Below are 20,265 nucleotides of genomic sequence, written 5' to 3'. Positions count from 1 at the left end.
TGTTCAATGTAGCTGTGACTTCAATTAGGTCATTGACGATTTACTATATAGCTTTTAAGAATTTTTTAGGCCATTAAATATAAATTCAATGTCAAAATGGTCAAATTCTAAGTTCAATATGGGGGATAGCAAAATTGAAAAAATGCTTTTTTTAATATAAATCCGCAGTTGAATCTACTACTAGACAAAAATTTCTTTTGAGAGTTGAAAGTCGTAACAAAATATATACTTTATTTTGATTGCAATAAAACTTCTTTAGCACGTCACGCATATTGTATAATGTAACAAATAATGAAAAAAGCCCTTTTTGCAACTTTAATTAAAAATTTCTCAAAATTGTGAAGTGAAATAATTTGGAAACCAGATTCGTATTCAGCATTTTGTTGAACAGTAACTATCGGCTAATTAAAATCGCGAGATTACAAATATTGAAATAAAATTGAAAAAAAAAAAAAAATAAATGTTGATTCAACAGCCATGGGATATTGTTACGTACGTCTGAGGCGTTTAATTTAATTTCATCTGCATCTATTGACGTGAAACGACGGCATACTTTCTAAGTTTAACTTCCGGCATATATGCATATACGCATTATATAGCGTGGAATGCGTCGGTTTAAAAGTAACAGGAGAAGGACGGGATGTCTCTCTCTCTCTCTCTCTTTTTCTCGGCTTAAACGCGGGCCTACCGCGGATAAAATTTATTGCACGGCACATTTCGCCGGAGGTTTCCGGGAAACACGATTGCCCAGCGAACCGCAGCTCTCTCGCATACGGAAATAAGTAGAAACCGAGCAAAAACGAACGAAGGAGGAGAAGAAGAAGAGAAGTTTCACCATACGGGAGAGTCTTTCGCGGAAGTTGGCGAAAGAAGATGGGGAAAGTTTTCATTTGCGGGTTGCCTCTGAGGTCGGGGCCAATGGCGGCCTTAAATCGTTCGCAATTGAGAGGCGTCGGTTCTTACCTCATCTCTTCTCCACAAGGAATCGGCCGGAAGCCGAAGAACAACCTGTTGACCTCCTCCTCTCGATACAGGAATTATTTCGAATTTATTTATCCCGATTTTTCCGAGATTATCATCTACTATCGCTGCTGTTTGCTGTTCTTAGGGATGGGCGATGTTAAAAAAAGTATTGATATTCAAATAATCGATTTGAAAAAATAGTTATTTTTTAAAATAGTTTTTTTCATATCTTTTAAAAAAATAGTTTGTTTTCTAAATCGATTACACCTGAAAAATATCGATAATAATCGATTATTTCTTGTTTTTAATATCAAACTTAATATTAAACTAACAACGCTTAAAATTGAAATTGATTGAAATTGACTAGACGAAGTAATATAAAAATTGTTCAATATAAATATTACAAATTAAATTTTATAAAAAATAAAAAAAATGATACAAGGTGATAAAAAGAGAATAAAAAATTGTATTACATATAAAGTGAGGGAAGGATAAATAATTTTTGCGAAAGAATTAAACTTTAGTAACACCGATACCAAAAACTATCGATGTAGCAATTAATCGAGAATAAAAACATCGGATGAATAATCGACTCTTAATAAAAAAGCATCGATGTTCAAATAATCGAGTGATTTTTGTCCATCCCTCTCCGTCTTTAAATTTAATCCAAGTTCGTCTCTTGAAACTTGCGCTATTTGTAATACTGATATCATAATTATATGATACGGCTAATGATGCTACGTGCCGTAATTATGACCGGGATAGATATGCTCTACGACCCTCATTATTATTCTTCTTATATAAGAGTCTCTCTCGCATTGGGAGGGCCATATTTCTCTCAACACGTTGCGGATGATTAAGATTGATGGCTGACTAAACTCGCCAGGTGTACGCTGATGTTTGAGATGTGTGATTCATCCCAAAAAGTATAACGTAATATATTTCAGGATAAAAAGGAAGAAAGAGACAACGACGATTGTGCAAATAATTGAAGCGAAAGCCACAAGCATGTCCAGAAATAAAAATGAACGTCGAAAATATTTATCCTTATAACTATTGTTACGTTAATTTAAAAAAAAAATTTGCCATCAAAAATAAATTCGCTATTGGTGAAACAAAATCATAAGAAAAATTTATTAATGTTTGCTTGAAAAATATATCTTATTTATACAAAACAAGAGCACAATTTCATTCATTTTTTTGTCGTCTGTTACGTTACGTATACTAGCATTTCACAGTCACACAGGGCTATCAGGACCACAGACAGTCAACAGGGCTATCGTCTCTTATCAAATATTGTGTTTTATAGAAGTCGTTACTATAAATCATATTATAGATTTCAGATAAGTCTGACACGTGTCTTTGTTAAATAGATATTTTTACAATATTAAAAACGTGTATTCGCTCGTCTATTGATTAAAACAAAATTTAATATATAAAAAGGCCAACTAATCGGGCATTATTAGATGATATAAACTAACAATAAGTATTTATTCTATATAAGATAATACAGTACAAACGTTTCGACCGCACGCGATCTTCTTCAGTATAGGAATTCAAAGTAGATGATCATAAATAATTGTAAGTCGCAATTTTATCGCCGAATTAGTGCATGTCGTGTCGAGTCAAATTACAAAACGTCAGTATATTTCTTACGAATTGATCGCTCTATTGAGATGTTTGGATCCCATAGATCCCATAGATTTCATCGTTAGTATACGAGAAAATTATTGTTATCATAACGCACTATGAGTAGTGAGATATAATAAATTAATAATTGTTTGTCGCTTCCCAACTAGACCGTACCAACGTAACATTTCCTCTCATTTCCAAATGTACTACATTTCCAAGTGTTTATATAGTTTAAGTGTGTTTAGGACTTTAACGATCTGTTTCTCTTGTGTTTTTTTTTTATTATTATTACATGTTTGCTAGTTTTTCCAATATATCATAATCCAATATATCAATATAGATATTTTTAGTGGCTTTAGTGGCAAATCTTCAAAAGAGAAAACTATCTTTTTCTCACAAAACCTTTTACCTGAAGATAAGAAGATAAGAACCAAAACCAAATTAGTCAAGTAATACGCGTACATGACACAACGATAAAAATTCATGTAATAAAAAAAAAAAAGTGATTATACATTTGAAATCTCGAGCGTGAGAAAAACTTTTCGCATTCCTATAACCAGATATCAGCTTAATGTATGACATTTTTCTGCTTATCGCGCAAAAGATATCGTCCTTTCGAAAAATGATAAAAATAAGAACCGGTCTCTGATTATGATTTGACAGAGAGAGGATATAATTTTTTGAAAAAATAAATTTAACAATCAATCATCGGAACAATCGATTGTTTTAATTCTCAGGCTGGAGATACGAGAAATGAGTCACGATCGAATTTTCGAGTTTATTAGACGGCCGATCGGCGAGCCTATATATCCCAGTCTACGACGCGTAATTAATCACTCGATCCGAAAGAGATCGCGATTCTAACGATAAGTAGAACAGACACCTCGCGCGTAGAAACTGTGTCCAGGAACGTCCCGGAGAATAAAACTTCTGCGCGCGGCGGAGAGGAGATAAATATCTTGCAATTAGCGAGGCGTGACTGTGAGTGACGAGTGACAGTGAGCGCGCGAGAGAGAGAGAGAGAGAGATCGAAGTGATCGATTTTCAAGCGTCATTAAGGCCCGGCCGTAAATGAAGGAGGGAGGGAAAATCGGAATCACGATCTCCGGCGGCGCGTCCAGCCTGGAAACTGATAAATTGCGACTTCCGCCCGCGTTTCGATCGTGTACCACGTAATTTCCTGCAGAGGAGCCGCCCCGATAGAGAAGGAGGAAGGGAAAGGGAGGACGGAACGATGGGACAAGAGCCAACGGCGATCGGAAATTGGCCCGATGACATTGATTAAAGCGTTTAGCGGGCGGCGACAATGTCGTAATTATTAATTGGTGACGACGCCACACCAAGATTCTCGAGCGCGATAGATGACGCTGAAAATACGTTTTTGCTTGGGAAACTGAAGCTGTTTAACTCCTTTCCCTGTCGAACAGGTGAACAGGTTATTCTCTGACACCACAGAGCGACTTTAAATTAAACCTGAACATTCTTGATAGTCTATTGTTTTTCTTTCCTGTTTTATCGACAAAATGTGAGGTTAGATAAACTATAAATCTATTTAGTGGATTGTTTTTTTTACTTGAAATTAGACCAGAGGGCGGATTTGGCATTCCAAATTGATATCTAAACGTTCACTTATATTTCTTTATCCGATGCTAAATCCGCCCTGTTTAATTTCGGGTAAAAAACAATCCGTATATGGTAGCCAATAAATAGATTTATAGTTTATCTAACCTCATATTTTGTCGATAAAACAGAAAAAAAACAACAGACTTCTCAAGGACGTAGGACCCCCTTAAATGTCAAAAGAATGCAACGAAATTTTTTTTTCTGACGCTCGAAACAAAAAAAATATATGGTACATTATTTTTTTGGGGAACTTCTTAAAATATGACGGGAAAGAATGTTGGGCTATTACTGTAAAAAAATGGTTGGAAACACGCAGTTGGTATCCGTAGATGAAAAACGTATACTTTGACAGAAGAGTTAAATAAATCGTGGAATGACGTGAGAGAGGAATATGATTTAATAAATGCAACGTAAGATGTTTGTAATTATAAGATACTATGATACCTAGTTGTTTCTGACAACTGTTATATAGTAATTAAAATTTACTACGTGTTTTATAGTGTTCATTCATAAAACTCATGTTATTTTACTTTATCAGATCGACACATCTTATCGATGATATATCATAATTGTCTATTTTAATAACGTATCTCAAAAAAAAGATTACCTATATCTATATCATATTAAAAAAGATTACCTATATCTATATCATATATTTTATTTAGTAATCTTATCTAAATTTTTTTAACTGTGTAGCAATTAATATTTTTAATCATAATTTAACAAAGAATTTCCCGTTAAACTATAGCTCAAAAATATTTCTAGTTACCATAGCTAAAATATAGACATGGTAACTAAATTTCAGGTGTAACTTAGAAATATCTAAAATTAACGCACGGAAAAAATTTTCTCTTAGAATTTACCCTGGTAATCGTGGACCAATATGGTATTATAAAAATTTTATACGAGTTTTTCTAATTAAATATTTACTACAATAAAAAATATTAATATGTACATAGTAAATTTTACTTTATTACATAGTAAAATAAATATCGAACATATTTTATAATTTTATATCTTATTGTGGCAGATATTTTTATTTATAATAAATATTAATTAGAAAAACTCATAAAATTCTTCCAATATTATTGTCCCACAATTATCATAATTGTCGAGGTCCAAGAGACTAAATTTAAGGAAAAATTATCTTTATGTATGCTATAAATAATGATAAATAAAATTCTTATATAATAAAAATGTTATATCATATTATATTGTATTATTACGTTAACTGCACAGAAAAAAGAAGCGTCAACCACGAAAAAATATAAATTTTATTATTTATTTTCTCGAATAAAAAAAAATGTATAGAAAATAACACATATAAAACATTTTATTATATTCTTCAGAGAAAATTCTCTTTGTGTGACAGCTAAAATTTTCATTTCCTAATTGTATATAAAAAATTTATAAATCTACATTTGTGATATTTTGATAATACTGCAAGACACTCTTATGACGTATGTATGACGCGATATATTCGCGAGAAGAAAAGAAATTCCGGTGAATATCTCTCTCTTCCTCTCTCGAATAATGACATGCATCATTCGAAGACAATCTAGCGGTATTATCCGTGTTTTAACACATGTTTGAGCCTTCCTATCAAAAAAATCGCGAGTAACAACATAATCCCGATTCTCATCGTCGCTATCCGTTGTCGTGCAAGTTTCCGTGCTGTTGTCCGACATCGATGATACGCGAGGGATCGATCCGACGGAATTCGCCGCTGCAGAAATAATATCGACCGACTGACGAGATGGACCAAAAGGAGCAAAAAAAAAAAAAAAACCCAGAGAAAGAGAAAGACGGAGCGATGGCACGACAGAGACAGAGGGAGAAAAAAATTCTCCCGAACCGAAGAGAAAAAAAAGCAAGAGAGAGAGAGAAAAAGAGAGGGAGACACGCGGATGAAGAAGAAGCCGTCGAGTCATCGGGCAAACGAGCCGATATTTTCGCACCTTCGCCGTTCAGGTAAGAATAAGAGACGAAGAGGACGCGAGAGGAGAGGCTGCAATGAATTTCGCGCTACCTGAAGATGAAGTGACGGAGGAAACGTGGTGGCGCGATGTACAGTGGTGAAAAAAAAAATAAAATAAAAAAACCACGACAACTACCAAGAGAGAGAGAGAGAGAGAGAGAATGTACGGACGAAGGATAGCGAGGAGACGAAGGAGCCACGTCGTTCGCGGTGATAGAGACCGGGGCCCGATTTATTGGCGAGTTTAAAAGAACTCGGACCCTCGACATAACTCAGCGTTCGCCTGATGTTGACTGAGTGGCCGAGTCGCTCGCGCGAGAGGCCCGTAGGCGCGGATAGGCACCAGGCCTGTACCTGGCCTGTCAGCTTCGGTTATCGTCAGGCACCTCGTCTGCCAATCAAAGAGCATTCACCGGTACTAAGTGGCTCGGCTTAATTAAGCGCGAGAACGAGAGACCGTCGCTGGAAGTGTGGAGAGAGCGAGAGACCGTCTCGTTCCGTCCGTTTTCATTCTTGGATCTCTCTCGTTGCGTTCGTGAAAAATAGCAGATTTTCGCCGCAGAAACCCTCTGGAAACCTAGCCCGGATTTCTCGGGAATAATTGGAATCTATTCGGCTTCGCTTTGAACTCTTGTGGAGAAATGCCGGTCATTTTCCTGGAAAATTTCTCGATAATCTTTTGCCCCGAGGTTAGTCGCGGATTTGGGTCGTCAGGTTTTTAAATCCTTAAGTTAGACATCTCTCGGACATCTGGGAGACTTCTTTAGAACGTTTAAGGGATCACACAATTCACGTCTTTTTGTCAACTTAATACATGCCACGGTCTAGATTAAGTTTACATAATATATTAGTACAGAAATGCGCATAAATTTTTACCAAATTTAAAAGTCTACAAGAATTTCAAATCACAAGAATTATCGTAAAAAAAATTGATTTCCATTAAAAAATATTCAGAAAAATGATTTAATTATTCGCTACACACAATATATTTGTTTATTTCAATAATGTATAATACAAAAATGCAAAAGCCTTCTTTACATAATCGAATATAAAATTACCTATAAGTATACTTTTAAAAGTGTGTTAAAAATACACGTAAAAATTTTCATAAAATTTCCATTTCAAAAAAGGTTCTAGTCCAAAAAATTCTTAACTTAAAATTCATCACACGTGGTGTATATGTTTACTTTAATAATGTATGTATAATATGGAAACGCAAAATATAATAGATGCAAAAAACTTTCTTCAAATATTTTTAATAATTATATTAATCTTTAATAATCGAATTATAAAAGTTATATCTAAGTATACGAAATTTTTAACAAATTGAAATAAACCAATACATCAATTTACATAAAAAAATTGTTTTCATTGAAAAAAAGCATTGACCAGAAATTATCGAGAGTAAAATAAACCAGTACAATTATACAAGTACACTATAAAATCACTCAAGAAAATTCCAACAAATTTCAAAGAAATATAAAAAAAAACACATGCAAAGAATGAATAAAATAATATAAAAAGTGGATGAAAAAAGCCGATGAGAAATCACCGAGGACAAAATAAATCGGTGCGCGATTCGCGCTTCTCGCGTGTGTACACGAGAGAGAAATAACTGCTGCGGCCTAATCCGCCGTGTCATTCGATCGTGCGGCGCAATAAAGTCGAATGACGAGCCAATAAAATATTTATGGAATCGTATGCAAGCGCGCGCACGCAGGCGGGCGCCCGTGTTTTCCCCCCTGGTGGTTACACGATGTTTACCCCTCGACGATTCCCGCCCCCTCTCTCTCCCCTCTTCGAGGATCCCGCACGCTTCTCACAAATATACGTTATTGTGACGTAGGAACGTAAGCGTGGAGACTCTCGCCGAAATCCCCCAACGCCGAGTCCCCCTCATCGCCCCATTTAAGGAACATCAGCTCTGGACCTTTTTTTTGCGCATATTGTCTCGCCAAACGAGACCCCGGGACAGGAAAAACGCGGTCGAGAAATATCGATCACGTGGGAGACGCGAACAAATCGATTTACATCGCTAGTTTATCTAATACATCGTGTTGTCAATATCATTTATCATTTTATGTTTCGCTACCTAAAGTTCAAAAGGATCTCTAACAGCACACATATCCGAAAGACATTCTGAGGATATCCTTGGGATGTTTTCTGAAGATGTCCGAATGTCTTCAGATATCCTTATATATTCGAAAGACATTCTGAGGATATCCTTGGGATGTTTTCTGAAGATGTTCGAATGTCTTCGGATATCCTCATATATTCGAAAGACATTCTGAGGATATCCTCATATATTCGAAAGACATTCTGAGGATATCCTCATATATTCGAAAGACATTCTGAGGATATCCTCATATATTCGAAGGACATTCTGAGAATATCTTCATATATTCGAAAGACATTCTGAGGATATCCAGAGGACATTCAAACATCCTCAAAGAACATCATGAGGATAGCCTCGGATATCCTCAAAATGTCTTTCGGATATGTGTTAGGGATTTCTTTAAACTTGAGGTAGCGAAACAAAATGATAATTGATATTGACAACATATTCAAAAAACATTCTGAGGATATCCGAGGATATCCTCAAACATCCTCATGATGTTCTTTGAGGATGTTCGAATGTCCTCTGAATATCCTCAGAATGTCTTTCGGATACGTATAAAGATATCCGGAAGACATTCGAACACCTTCAGAGAACATCCTGAGGATATTCGAATATCTTCTGGATATCCTCAGAATGTCTTTCGGATATGGTGTGTTATTAGGGTTACGTTTCAGAGATTTATTTTTACGTCATTTCAAAATGTCAACCGGTGTTATTTTCACTTCGAGCGAACGGGTTAGGTAGGTTTCTATGAAAAAATTTGATCGACATCGACGATGCCCCTTTTTTATTTACGCGAACATAGACGACCTGCTCCGCTCCATCACCTCGGCAAAGCCCACACACTGCATTGAAGAGAACGAACCGAACGGAGCTTTTCCGATATACGCGTGTCGCCGAAACGGGATCCTTCGGATCCTTCGACGTGCCATCCGCGATTAGAGTAAGTAACCCTCGCAACACAACGACGCAGCTGGAGCTTGAAATCCCTCCTTTTTGCGCAGCTGCCCTTGGGACTCCTGCGTAGGAACGCGAAACAACCCCAGCGAGACGAATGTGGATCCGCAGTTAGTTCTCTCTCTCTCTCTCTCTCTCTCTCTCGATATAATATTGTGTTGAACGACGTAATCCTTTCTCGATTACGCTCTCGCGTTCGTCATGGACCAAACATGCACCTCCTCGGGAAGCGCATTAAAATCTCGTTGGACGTCGAGTACAGGGGACCTCGGCAGAACTGCACCCTTTCGTGGTGACGTCAATAAAGATTAAAACATACCGCGACGGAAAATAGCAATATCCTACAATGTTTATCTAACAGTGGAAATTTTGATTTTTGTGCCTCTCTTTATCTTCTTCTGATTTAGAAACCTTTTCCGAGCAAATACATACCCCATTTGACTTACTAAAGGAAAAAGAATCCGTTGATGGCATGACTAACAATAAGATTAAATAAGGTGACAGAAAGATACGACGTATTTATCTCGTTTGCGGCGGGTAATTTCCAGGTCCATTAGAGACCTAACGATGAAATTGTTAAAAATTAAAAGTATTTCGAATCTCGCGATCTCTCCAACTATTAGTACTTCTTGGACACTTTTACTCGAACGGAAATTTTTCGGATTTACCATTGGGTATGCATCAGAATACGGCTGGTATAATCGTTGATATAAACCAACTTTACCTGATGTCAATCTTATCGGTTTGCTTCAAGTAAACCACAGTTAAAAAAATATATTTTTTCTCATATGAAGAATTCTCTGCCTCTAATCTTCCTTTTATTTTTCCCAGACTTTGTATATTGCTTCAATCGCGTGCCAAACTAGGTAAGAAAGTTAACCCCTTCCCAGTCGATTTCTATTTGTTCTCTGCTAGGTCTCGTTTCTCCCGATTAATTCTCATTTAGTATAGTTTCAGGGAACGTCAAAATTGGTGGCTACAAAGTGCGGAGAGTGAGAACGAGAGAAAGGAAAAGTTTTCTTTCTTATTTTTCTTTTTGCAACAGTTCCAAATGTGAGCCTCGAGCTATGTTTAAATGAGCACAAATGACCATAACAAGGTTGCCATCGAGATTCCGTTTCAGAAATTCAGAACGAGCGATTCGCAAACGCGCGTGCACATCCCGAAGATGAACGTTCTCGGAAGGATAAAACTTTAATGTATGCAAATCCCCGGTGCGGTCGAAATGCGAGAAAGTAGCCTAAACATTCGCAGTAGATTCGCAGAAACGATTCCTAACTCGGGTGACCATGGACAGGATGCATCGTTAATGCAGGTTGTCTTTTTTAAGGGCCCTGTCCTTAAAAACGTGACCGAGTAAAATGCATTCTAAAACGAATACTTGACAATCCTTCTTTTTTCATTCTTAGACACAAGGATTATTACTCATTTCCACGTTTGATTATATAATTACATTTTTTTTTAAAGAAGATATTAAGGGAATCCTAAACGCTGTCCTGTTTTATCGAGAAAAAAAAACATAATTTTTGCACACCCTTTTCTTTTTATTAGTTGAATAGAATAATAAATGTTTTTCTACGATTAAAGTACATATAAAAACAAATCGTGAACCTGCCGATTCTATGTTAAAAACCAAAAAAATTTTTTTTGTTCTGGTGTTTAGGGTTGCCTTAAATATGAATTATTATTAAAAGGAAAAGGAATGTAATTAAAAAAAATAATAGATAAAAATAAACTATGAAAAACTGGATAGACTACAAAATTGTGTCTGCTATAATGCGCAAATAACATCATGGATGATAAAAAAACGTCTCGACTTTCCTTGTTCCGAAAAAGAGAGAGAGAGAAAGTGGAAAATAGGCGTAGAAAAAGAGAACGGAAGCGTCGTTTGCTTATCTAAGATAAATTTGTAGACGACGGTGGTCTTTAATAAGCTAGGGTGTTTCTAAATCGAGAAGATAACTACACATGCATATAGACACAGCTATTAAATGTATTAGAACGAAGAATCTCCCTCCCTCTCTCTCTCTTCCTCTCTTCGCGACGTCCGACAGCGTTTCGAAAATATCCTTTCTCCGATCCCTATTCCTTTGACTCCTCTCTCGTAAAACTGGTCGACTTTTTCGCAGCGCTGACTTTTCTTTTTTCAGTGAAAGCACCGTAGCGCTTTTCATGTCCAGGAAACTCCCATGGTTATTTATTTCGATCGTCCACAGCATGTCCTTACGCGGAGGTCTCTATTCATGGCAGAATTTACTGCCGATGATCGCTTCCGCACAGCTAGATGTACATGTATATATATATATATATATGTGTGTGTGTGTATATGCGGGTTGTTCTTACAAAGGATAACTTACGTTGCGAATATTAGCTGAGAAAAACACGACGTTTGAAAAATTGGAAAAATCGATTGTCAAATAATCAACGTTAAGGGGGTCTTAAACGAGAAGTCTGTTGTTTTTCCTGTTTTATCAACAAAATGTGAGGTTAGATAAACTATACATTTATTTATTAGCTATACGGATTGTTTTTTTACCTGAAATTAGACCAGGCCGGATTTGGCATTGGATAAAGGAATATAAATGAATGTTTAGATATCAATTTGGAAGCCTAATAAACGAGAATAACTTATCCTATATTTTCATATGCGTACGGAAATGTAGGATGAGCTATTCTCGTTTACCAGGCCTCCAAATTGATATCTAAACATTCACTTATATTCCTTTATCCAATGCCAAATCCGGCCTGATCTAATTTAAAGTAAAAAGCAATCCGCATAGCCAATAAATAGATTTATAGTTTATCTAACCTCACATTTTGTCGATAAAACAGGAAAAAACAGACTTCTCAAGAACGTTTAGGATCGTCTTAAAGCAAACATTATATTACAGAAACATAAGAGTAATTGTAAACTGTAACAGCAATAAATGGGATGATTCCACTATACGCGAGTGCGCGTAGAAAATCGCGATGGGAGAATGATGCGAATTAATTAGAGGACTTTAACGCTCCGGTGCTTTCCCTAACAAAGGGAAGACGCGGACGTAATGCAAGACGTTAACCAGATTTATGGGCACGGGACGCCGATGCCATAAATCTACGGGAATGGTCGGTGAACCGTATCGCCAAATCGCGCTTTCTCTCTTTCTCTCGCCATCAGGACAGGAAGAATCCAATCGGGCATTATTCCTCGGTCAAGTAGGGCAACGGCGAGGGAACGGCGTAATTAATTATTAATTAGGATTACCCCGGGGGCGATCTCTCGACGACGACGACGACGCATAACGACTTCCTTCGTGCCTGTGTCCCCCAAAATAAACGGCGGAGAGAGAGACTGAGCTAAGTAACTCCATGAATTTTCCGGCTGCGCCCTCGAGCTCTCTCTCTCTCCTTCCCTCTTATACGGGGGTGTAGCTCCTAATCATCCCTATCTCCTGGCCACACCCTCGCCCTCGATGACCACGAAGAAGGCTATATGACTTCATAAAGAGAAAGCTTCCTCTTTCTTTTCCGATTTTACGACGCAGTTCCTTCCTCGTCCTCTGACTTTTCATTTTTTTCTGACTCTTTTTTTTTTAATTTTATTTTTAATATTTTTTACACAGCGGAGTAGGTTCCTTTCCTTCGTTTTATGGGTAACACATTTTTTCTCCGCTTTCGCAGCTAATGCGACAGTAAAATCAACCTTAGGCCATGGAATGTCTCCTTGGCGAAAGGCGTTAACGGTTCCTAACGAATAATGCATTCTTTGACGACTGTACGATGACGACAAGAGATCTGCGTGCGTCACGCGAGCACATTCTACGATTTGAGAGAATTTATTCTCTCTAGGCGTTGTCATTATTTCCCATCTTCCTTCGGTGTCGGATTCGAGAAGCAATTGGAAGTTATACTGAAGGGGGCTTTGCTCCCCTGGAATTTTTTACGGTGGACGGACACGCGAGAATCGTCAAAGAAGAGTTTATTTATGTTTAAAAATTATTTATTCTAAAATTAATTTGTAGACAATTTTTGAATAATATGCTTTTGCAAAAGTATAAGTTACAAGAGAAATATTAGTTTTTCACGGCGTGTAAACAATTTGAATGATTTATCACGAGAGCCAATGATGACTGAAGAATCATCGAAGAGGATTTTACTTATAATTAAAAATTATTTATTCTAAAATTAATTTGTAGACAATTTTTGAATGACATGCTTTTGCAAATATATAAGTTACAAGAGAAATATTATTTTTTCTCGGCGTGTAAACAACTTAAATGATTTATCACGAGAGCCAATGATGACTGAAGAATCATCGAAGAGGATTTTACTTACATTTAAAAATTATTTATTCTAAAATTAATTTGTAGATAATTTTTGAGTAATATGCTTTTGCAAAAGTATAAGTTACAAGAGAAATATTATTTTTTCACGGCGTGTAAACAACTTGAATGATTTATCACGAGAGCCAATGATGACTGAAGAATCATCGAAGAGGATTTTACTTACATTTAAAAATTATTTATTCTAAAATTAATTTGTAGACAATTTTTGAATAATATACTTTCACAAATATATAAGTTACAAGAGAAATATTATGTTTTCACGGCGTGTAAACAACTTGAATGATTTATTACAAGAGCCAATGATGACTGAAAAATCATCAAAGAGGATTTTACTTATATTTAAAAATTATTTATTCTAAAAATTAATTTGTAGACAATTTTTGAATTATATACTTTCACAAAAGTATAAGTTACCAGAGAAATATTATTTTTTCACGGCGTGTAAACAACTTGAATGATTTATCACGAGAGCCAATGATGACTGAAGAATCATCGAAGAGGATTTTACTTATAATTAAAAATTATTTATTCTAAAATTAATTTGTAGACAATTTTTGAATGACATGCTTTGCAAATATATAAGTTACAAGATGAAATATTATTTTTTCACGGCGTGTAAACAACTTGAATGATTTATCACGAGAGCCAATGATGACTGAAGAATCATCGAAGAGGATTTTACTTACATTTAAAAATTATTTATTCTAAAATTAATTTGTAGACAATTTTTGAATGATATATGCTTTGCACAAAGTATAAGTTACAAGAGAAATATTATTTTTTCACGGCGTGTAAACAACTTGAATGATTCATCACGAGAGCCAATGATGACTGAAGAATCATCGAAGAGGATTTTACTTACATTTAAAAATTATTTATTCTAAAATTAATTTGTAGACAATTTTTGAATGAATATACTTTCACAAATATATAACTTACAAGAGAAATATTATTTTTTCACGGCGTGTAAACAACTTGAATGATTTATCACGAGAGCCAATGATGACTGAAGAATCATCGAAGAGGATTTTACTTATATTTAAAAATTATTTATTCTAAAAATTAATTTGTAGACAATTTTTGAATTATATACTTTCACAAAAGTATAAGTTACCAGAGAAATATTATTTTTTCACGGCGTGTAAACAACTTGAATGATTTATCACGAGAGCCAATGATGACTGAAGAATCATCGAAGAGGATTTTACTTATAATTAAAAATTATTTATTCTAAAATTAATTTGTAGACAATTTTTGAATGACATGCTTTTGCAAATATATAAGTTACAAGTGAAATATTATTTTTTCACGGCGTGTAAACAACTTGAATGATTTATCACGAGAGCCAATAATGACTGAAGAATCATCGAAGAGGATTTTACTTATAATTAAAAATTATTTATTCTAAAATTAATTTGTAGACAATTTTTGAATAATATGCTTTTGCAAAAGTATAAGTTACTAGAGAAATATTATTTTTTCACGGCGTGTAAACAACTTGAATGATTTATCACGAGAGCCAATGATGACTGAAGAATCATCGAAGAGGATTTTACTTACAATGAATGATTATCACGAGAGCCAATGATGACTGAAGAATCATCGAAGAGGATTTTACTTATAATTAAAAATTATTTATTCTAAAATTAATTTGTAGACAATTTTTGAATGACATGCTTTTGCAAATATATAAGTTACAAGTGAAATATTATTTTTTCACGGCGTGTAAACAACTTGAATGATTTATCACGAGAGCCAATGATGACTGAAGAATCATCGAAGAGGATTTTACTTACATTTAAAAATTATTTATTTTAAAATTAATTTGTAGACAATTTTTGAATGACATGCTTTTGCAAAAGTATAAGTTACTAAAGAAATATTATTTTTTCACGGCGTGTAAACAACTTGAATGATTTATCACGAGAGCCAATGATGGCTGACAAGATGCGCGACGCTGGAATTAATTGCCGAAGATTGTCTCGTATATGTTTGTGTGCGTGTCACGAAAATACATTCATCTTATGCGGGGACGCACGTCGCATGCTCGAAATCGTGAACGAAGAAATCGTCGGCGGGAAACGGAGGGCGCGAAAAGGGGAAAGCCGGAAGTAAATCATGCAACCCCCGTGACGACGTCGGTGCGATGACAAACGAGCGACCGTCGACGTCACCGAGCAAGAAGTGGAAGCGACATCTGATAACGACCTTAATCGCATTAAGCCATGTCCCTCTCCTCCCTCTCTCCCTCCTCTCGTACACAATCTTCCAACGTCGTGATCGCGTCCCTAATGTCCTGAGAAAAACCACCACAATTGCAGATAAATCGCTCCGAGCACCGAATATATGAAAAGAAAAAGAAAGGAATACAGATATCGATATCTTCTTGTTGACGTCTCTTGTTTTCTCATACTTTTCCGAGTTGTGATACTGAAATATTTCACAAATATCTATTCCCTATTCCTCAGATATCGTGAAAATAAGTGATACCACAAGGTACTTCACAAGGTACATTGATAAGGGGATGCTGACTGTGTCTGTTTCATCGATATAAATATTATTTTCATTTAACTATTTATTGACTATGCAGAATGAAAAATCCTTTACTAGACTTAAAATATTCATAATAATAAATCTGGGCTACTATATATGTATATAAAAAAACCAAGAAGGTTAAATAATTACAGTTTTCTTGTCGATCTTTTCATTAGATCCTAACTGCTACACGGAGAGAATTTTTTCTTAGAATTTACCTTGAAAATCATGTTAATTATGGGACAATATGATATTGGAAGAATTTTATAAGAATTTCTCTGATTAATATTTACCACAATAAAAATATTAAAATGTACATAGTCAATTTTACTATGAGTATAATAAAATTAATTGAACATATTTTACATCTTATTGTGGTAGATAATATTTTTAGTGTAGTAAATATTAATTAGAGAACCTCTTATAAAATTCTTCCAATACTATATTGTCTCACGATTACCATGATTTTTAGGGTAAATTCTAAGAGAAAATTTTCTCACAATCAATGTAAGAAAAACTATAATTATTTAACTTCCTGATTAAGTGTAACTTTTAAACCGATAAGACGAAAAACAAGATAATTTTCATTATTTTATTTTTCATTTGCGCGAGCCCTTATCTAAAGTGTAGTTTTTAAAGATGATAAAGCGAAAGATAATGTTCGAAATTTATCTGTGTGACTAGAGTGTGACTGATTCGTCATCTTCGGTATCTTTTCTGACAGTATAGATTTTTACCATGGTTTCTTAATCAATCAAACCACAATAACAACCTTAAGTACACTTTTTACGGCTGGAACTGATTAGAAGGACTTACATAAATATATAAATATTTAATATATAAATATATAAATATATAAATATTTATGTAAGTCCTTTTAATCAGTTCCAGCCGTAAAAAATGTACTTAAGGTTGTTATTGTGGTTTGGTTGATTAAGAAACATGGTAAAAATCTATACTGTCGGATACGATATTGAGGGTCAATGACGATTTAAAATTTTGTTGAAGATGGACCAATAGGAGGGACGTCCGTCATTTAAATAAAGAAATAATTTGTCGTTATTCAGAAACACAATTTATTCGCACACCGCTTCCCGTGCCAGGCTCTTAATTAGCCCGTTATTTCCTATAAAAATAATATTCGTCGATAAAAAAACAGACATAGCATCCCTTTAAATGTCATCGAATCGGGCCACGTTTTTTCCTCGCACAAAAGCGTCAATGTAAAGGGTCGCGTTTTCTAGATGCATCCTTTTCCCTTAAAAGCGAAAAACAAAATTCGGAAAGGGGGTAAATACATACAGGGTGGGCCATTTTCAAAAATACGATCGTGTCCGGATCTTGTCTTAACTAGCTGGATCATGCTTGGACTTTGCCTTGATTGGTCGGAGCATGTAAAATAAGACTATCGGAAAGTGAATATTTTAAGAAATATATATTTTGTATTTTTATCAAACTGTAATAACTTTCGAGCTTTATAACTCAAAAAGTACGCAATGGAAAAACATTTGACTGTAGTGTTTTGGAAAGCTCTCGAGATCAGCTACAAGAATATGTAATAAAAAATAGGGGGTGCCGTTTAAAAAAATTGAGGTGACCTTCGCGTGACCTTCAACTGAATATCCAAGGTCAAACTAATGGCACCATCTTATAGCCCCTTTGAAACCATACAACACATGTCTAAACCATTTTTCGATATTTCGCTTAGTTTACGAGAAAATTGATCGTATTTTTTAAAATAACCCACCCTGTATATGCAGCGTTTCTCGCGCGATTTCGGGGGCGAGTCTTGCGAGGTCCGTTATATAAATTAACGCGAAGGCGAGAGAATGGCGTCACGGGTGGGTGAGAGAAAAAAGGGTGGCAAAAAGAAGACAGAGCGATGGTCCTACACAGGTATATGGCGACAGCACCCGACAATATGCCTGGCGCAACAAAACCATATCCTCGAGAGAGAGAGAGAGAAAGAGAGAAGAGGTCGGTCCCTCTCCTCACGCGACAATGCGACATTTTATTATTAACCCTCCCGTTGCGCCGTGTGTGCTCGATCCCAAAGCGAGATTCAAATTAAACACGCAAATATTTGCGTATTTTATTCCCGAGGTTTTGTCGACCGGCCGTTTTGTTACCCGCTCGCGGAATTTAATTCGTTTAGTTATAAATACATCAACGGCAAATTACCTCGCGGAGTGGCTAGAACGAGAGAGAGAGAGAGAGAGAGGAACAATTCACGTGCGAGAAAAAAAACGGCGTGATATAGATTTTTCCGTAAAATTGAGCGAGCGCCGACAAGTTATATATATGTATATGAAAATTCGTTGTGCGGAAAATATGCGCCCGCTGTTTAATCTCTCGCGACCGGTTAAATAATTAAAATAGTTAAAAATCTCTAGGAGAGGAAGGGAAACAAATTTTTTTTCGTTAACCATAATGGAACCGTAAAAACGCGCGTGTACATCCTTGGAAAAAAATAATAATCTCGCCAAAATGGAGGAGGAATTTATTTATTAATTAATTACTCACCATGCTCGTACGGATTCCGGGTAGCAGCCGGTTTCTGGATTCAACATCTTACGTTCGCTATCTGACCTGCAACAGACAGACGAGAATACATAATTAATAACCCAGTTACGCTCATTAATAAAATAAAAAAAAATATATAAAAAAATAAAATAAATAAATAAATATGTGTAAATAAAACATATTGCTGGAACGTGTAAATGGCTTCGTTATGGATTTTAATTAACGATCTGAAAAAACGCTCGCAAGTGTGCTTCCGCAGAAATATTCCCTCGCGAAGAAACGGTTAACGACGACGAGTGTCGACAGTCGGCCGCGACGTACCTATTTTCGCCCATCCGCACGTCGCCAACCTGTTAACGGTGACGTCAGTAAAGATAGACGAGCGACAACCGACCATTATCGTCTCGGCGTAGCCGACACGCGGGATGAATAATATACGTGCGTAACGAACGCGCAGGGCGGCGTCGATGGTGACAAGATGTAGACCCTGTATGTACGATGCCTATGCGCGTTTATTTGCAATACGCCTCTTCCCTCGTACCACGTAATGACGAAATTCTCTCCCTTTTCTATCTATATACAGTGTTGTGCTAAGATGATTTTAAAATTAGGTAGATAAAGATGAGATAAAAATATGTAAATACATCTTAGACAAGATGGATGAATATACACATTTTTATTGTCTATATAAAGATGAGATGGCGTGAAAATTCCGTCTAGATAAATAATCATCTATATAATTTTATTATTAATATTTTATAATTTTATTGTTATTTAAATAAAAGCAAACACTGCCTGGACGCAGTGTTGTGTTTAGATGATTTTAAAATTAGCTAGATAAAGATGAGATAAAAATATGTAAATACATCTTAGACAAGATGGATGAATATACACATTTTTATTGTCTATATAAAGATGAGATGGCGTAAAAATTCCGTCTAGATAAATAATCATCTATATAATTTTATTATTAATATGTTATAAATTTATTGTTATTTAGATAAAAGCAAACACTGCCTGGACGCAGTGTTGTGCTTAGATGATTTTAAAATTAGCTAGATAAAAATGAGATAAAAATATGTAAATACATCTTAGACGAGATGGATGAATATACACATTTTTATTGTCTATATAAAGATGAGATGGCGTAAAAATTCCGTCTAGATAAATAATCATTTATATAATTTTATTATTAATATTTTATAATTTTATTGTTATTTAGATAAAAGCAAACACTGCCTGGACGCAGTGTTGTGCTTAGATGATTTTAAAATTAGCTAGATAAAGATGAGATAAAAATATGTAAATACATCTTAGACAAGATGGATGAATATACACATTTTTATTGTCTATATAAAGATGAGATGGCGTAAAAATTCCGTCTAGATAAATAATCATTATATAATTTTATTATTAATATTTTATAATTTTATTGTTATTTAATAAAAGCAAACACTGCCTGGACGCAGTGTTGTGCTTAGATGATTTTAAAATTAGCTAGATAAAATGAGATAAAAATATGTAAATACATCTTAGACGAGATGGATGAATATACACATTTTTATTGTCTATATAAAGATGAGATGGCGTAAAAATTCCGTCTAGAT

The 20,265-nt window shown here is 35.2% G+C and overlaps 1 protein-coding gene across 4 annotated transcripts in view; it reads right to left on the bottom strand.

Annotated features, from left to right (window-relative positions):
* SoxN (SRY-box transcription factor soxNeuro) overlaps positions 1–20,265 on the bottom strand; it is a 143,642-nt gene that overhangs the window by 45,283 nt on the left and 78,094 nt on the right. For all 4 annotated transcript variants that reach the window (XR_014925590.1, XR_014925589.1, XM_029322665.2 and 1 more), the window contains exon 2: positions 18,659–18,724. Coding sequence is in view for 2 of the 4 variants with exons in the window: in XM_029322665.2 (XP_029178498.1) it covers positions 18,659–18,724 (66 nt within the window). In the remaining 2 variants the exon portion in view is untranslated. The remainder of the gene's footprint in view (positions 1–18,658; positions 18,725–20,265) is intronic.

This window comes from Nylanderia fulva, unplaced genomic scaffold (genome assembly GCF_048542155.1).
Source record: "Nylanderia fulva isolate GAGA-0341 unplaced genomic scaffold, ASM4854215v1 Scaffold44, whole genome shotgun sequence".
In the NCBI taxonomy this organism is placed as follows: Eukaryota; Metazoa; Arthropoda; class Insecta; order Hymenoptera; family Formicidae; genus Nylanderia; species Nylanderia fulva.
Note: the sequence above shows the minus strand (reverse complement) of the source record. Positions and strands in the feature narration are given on the sequence as shown.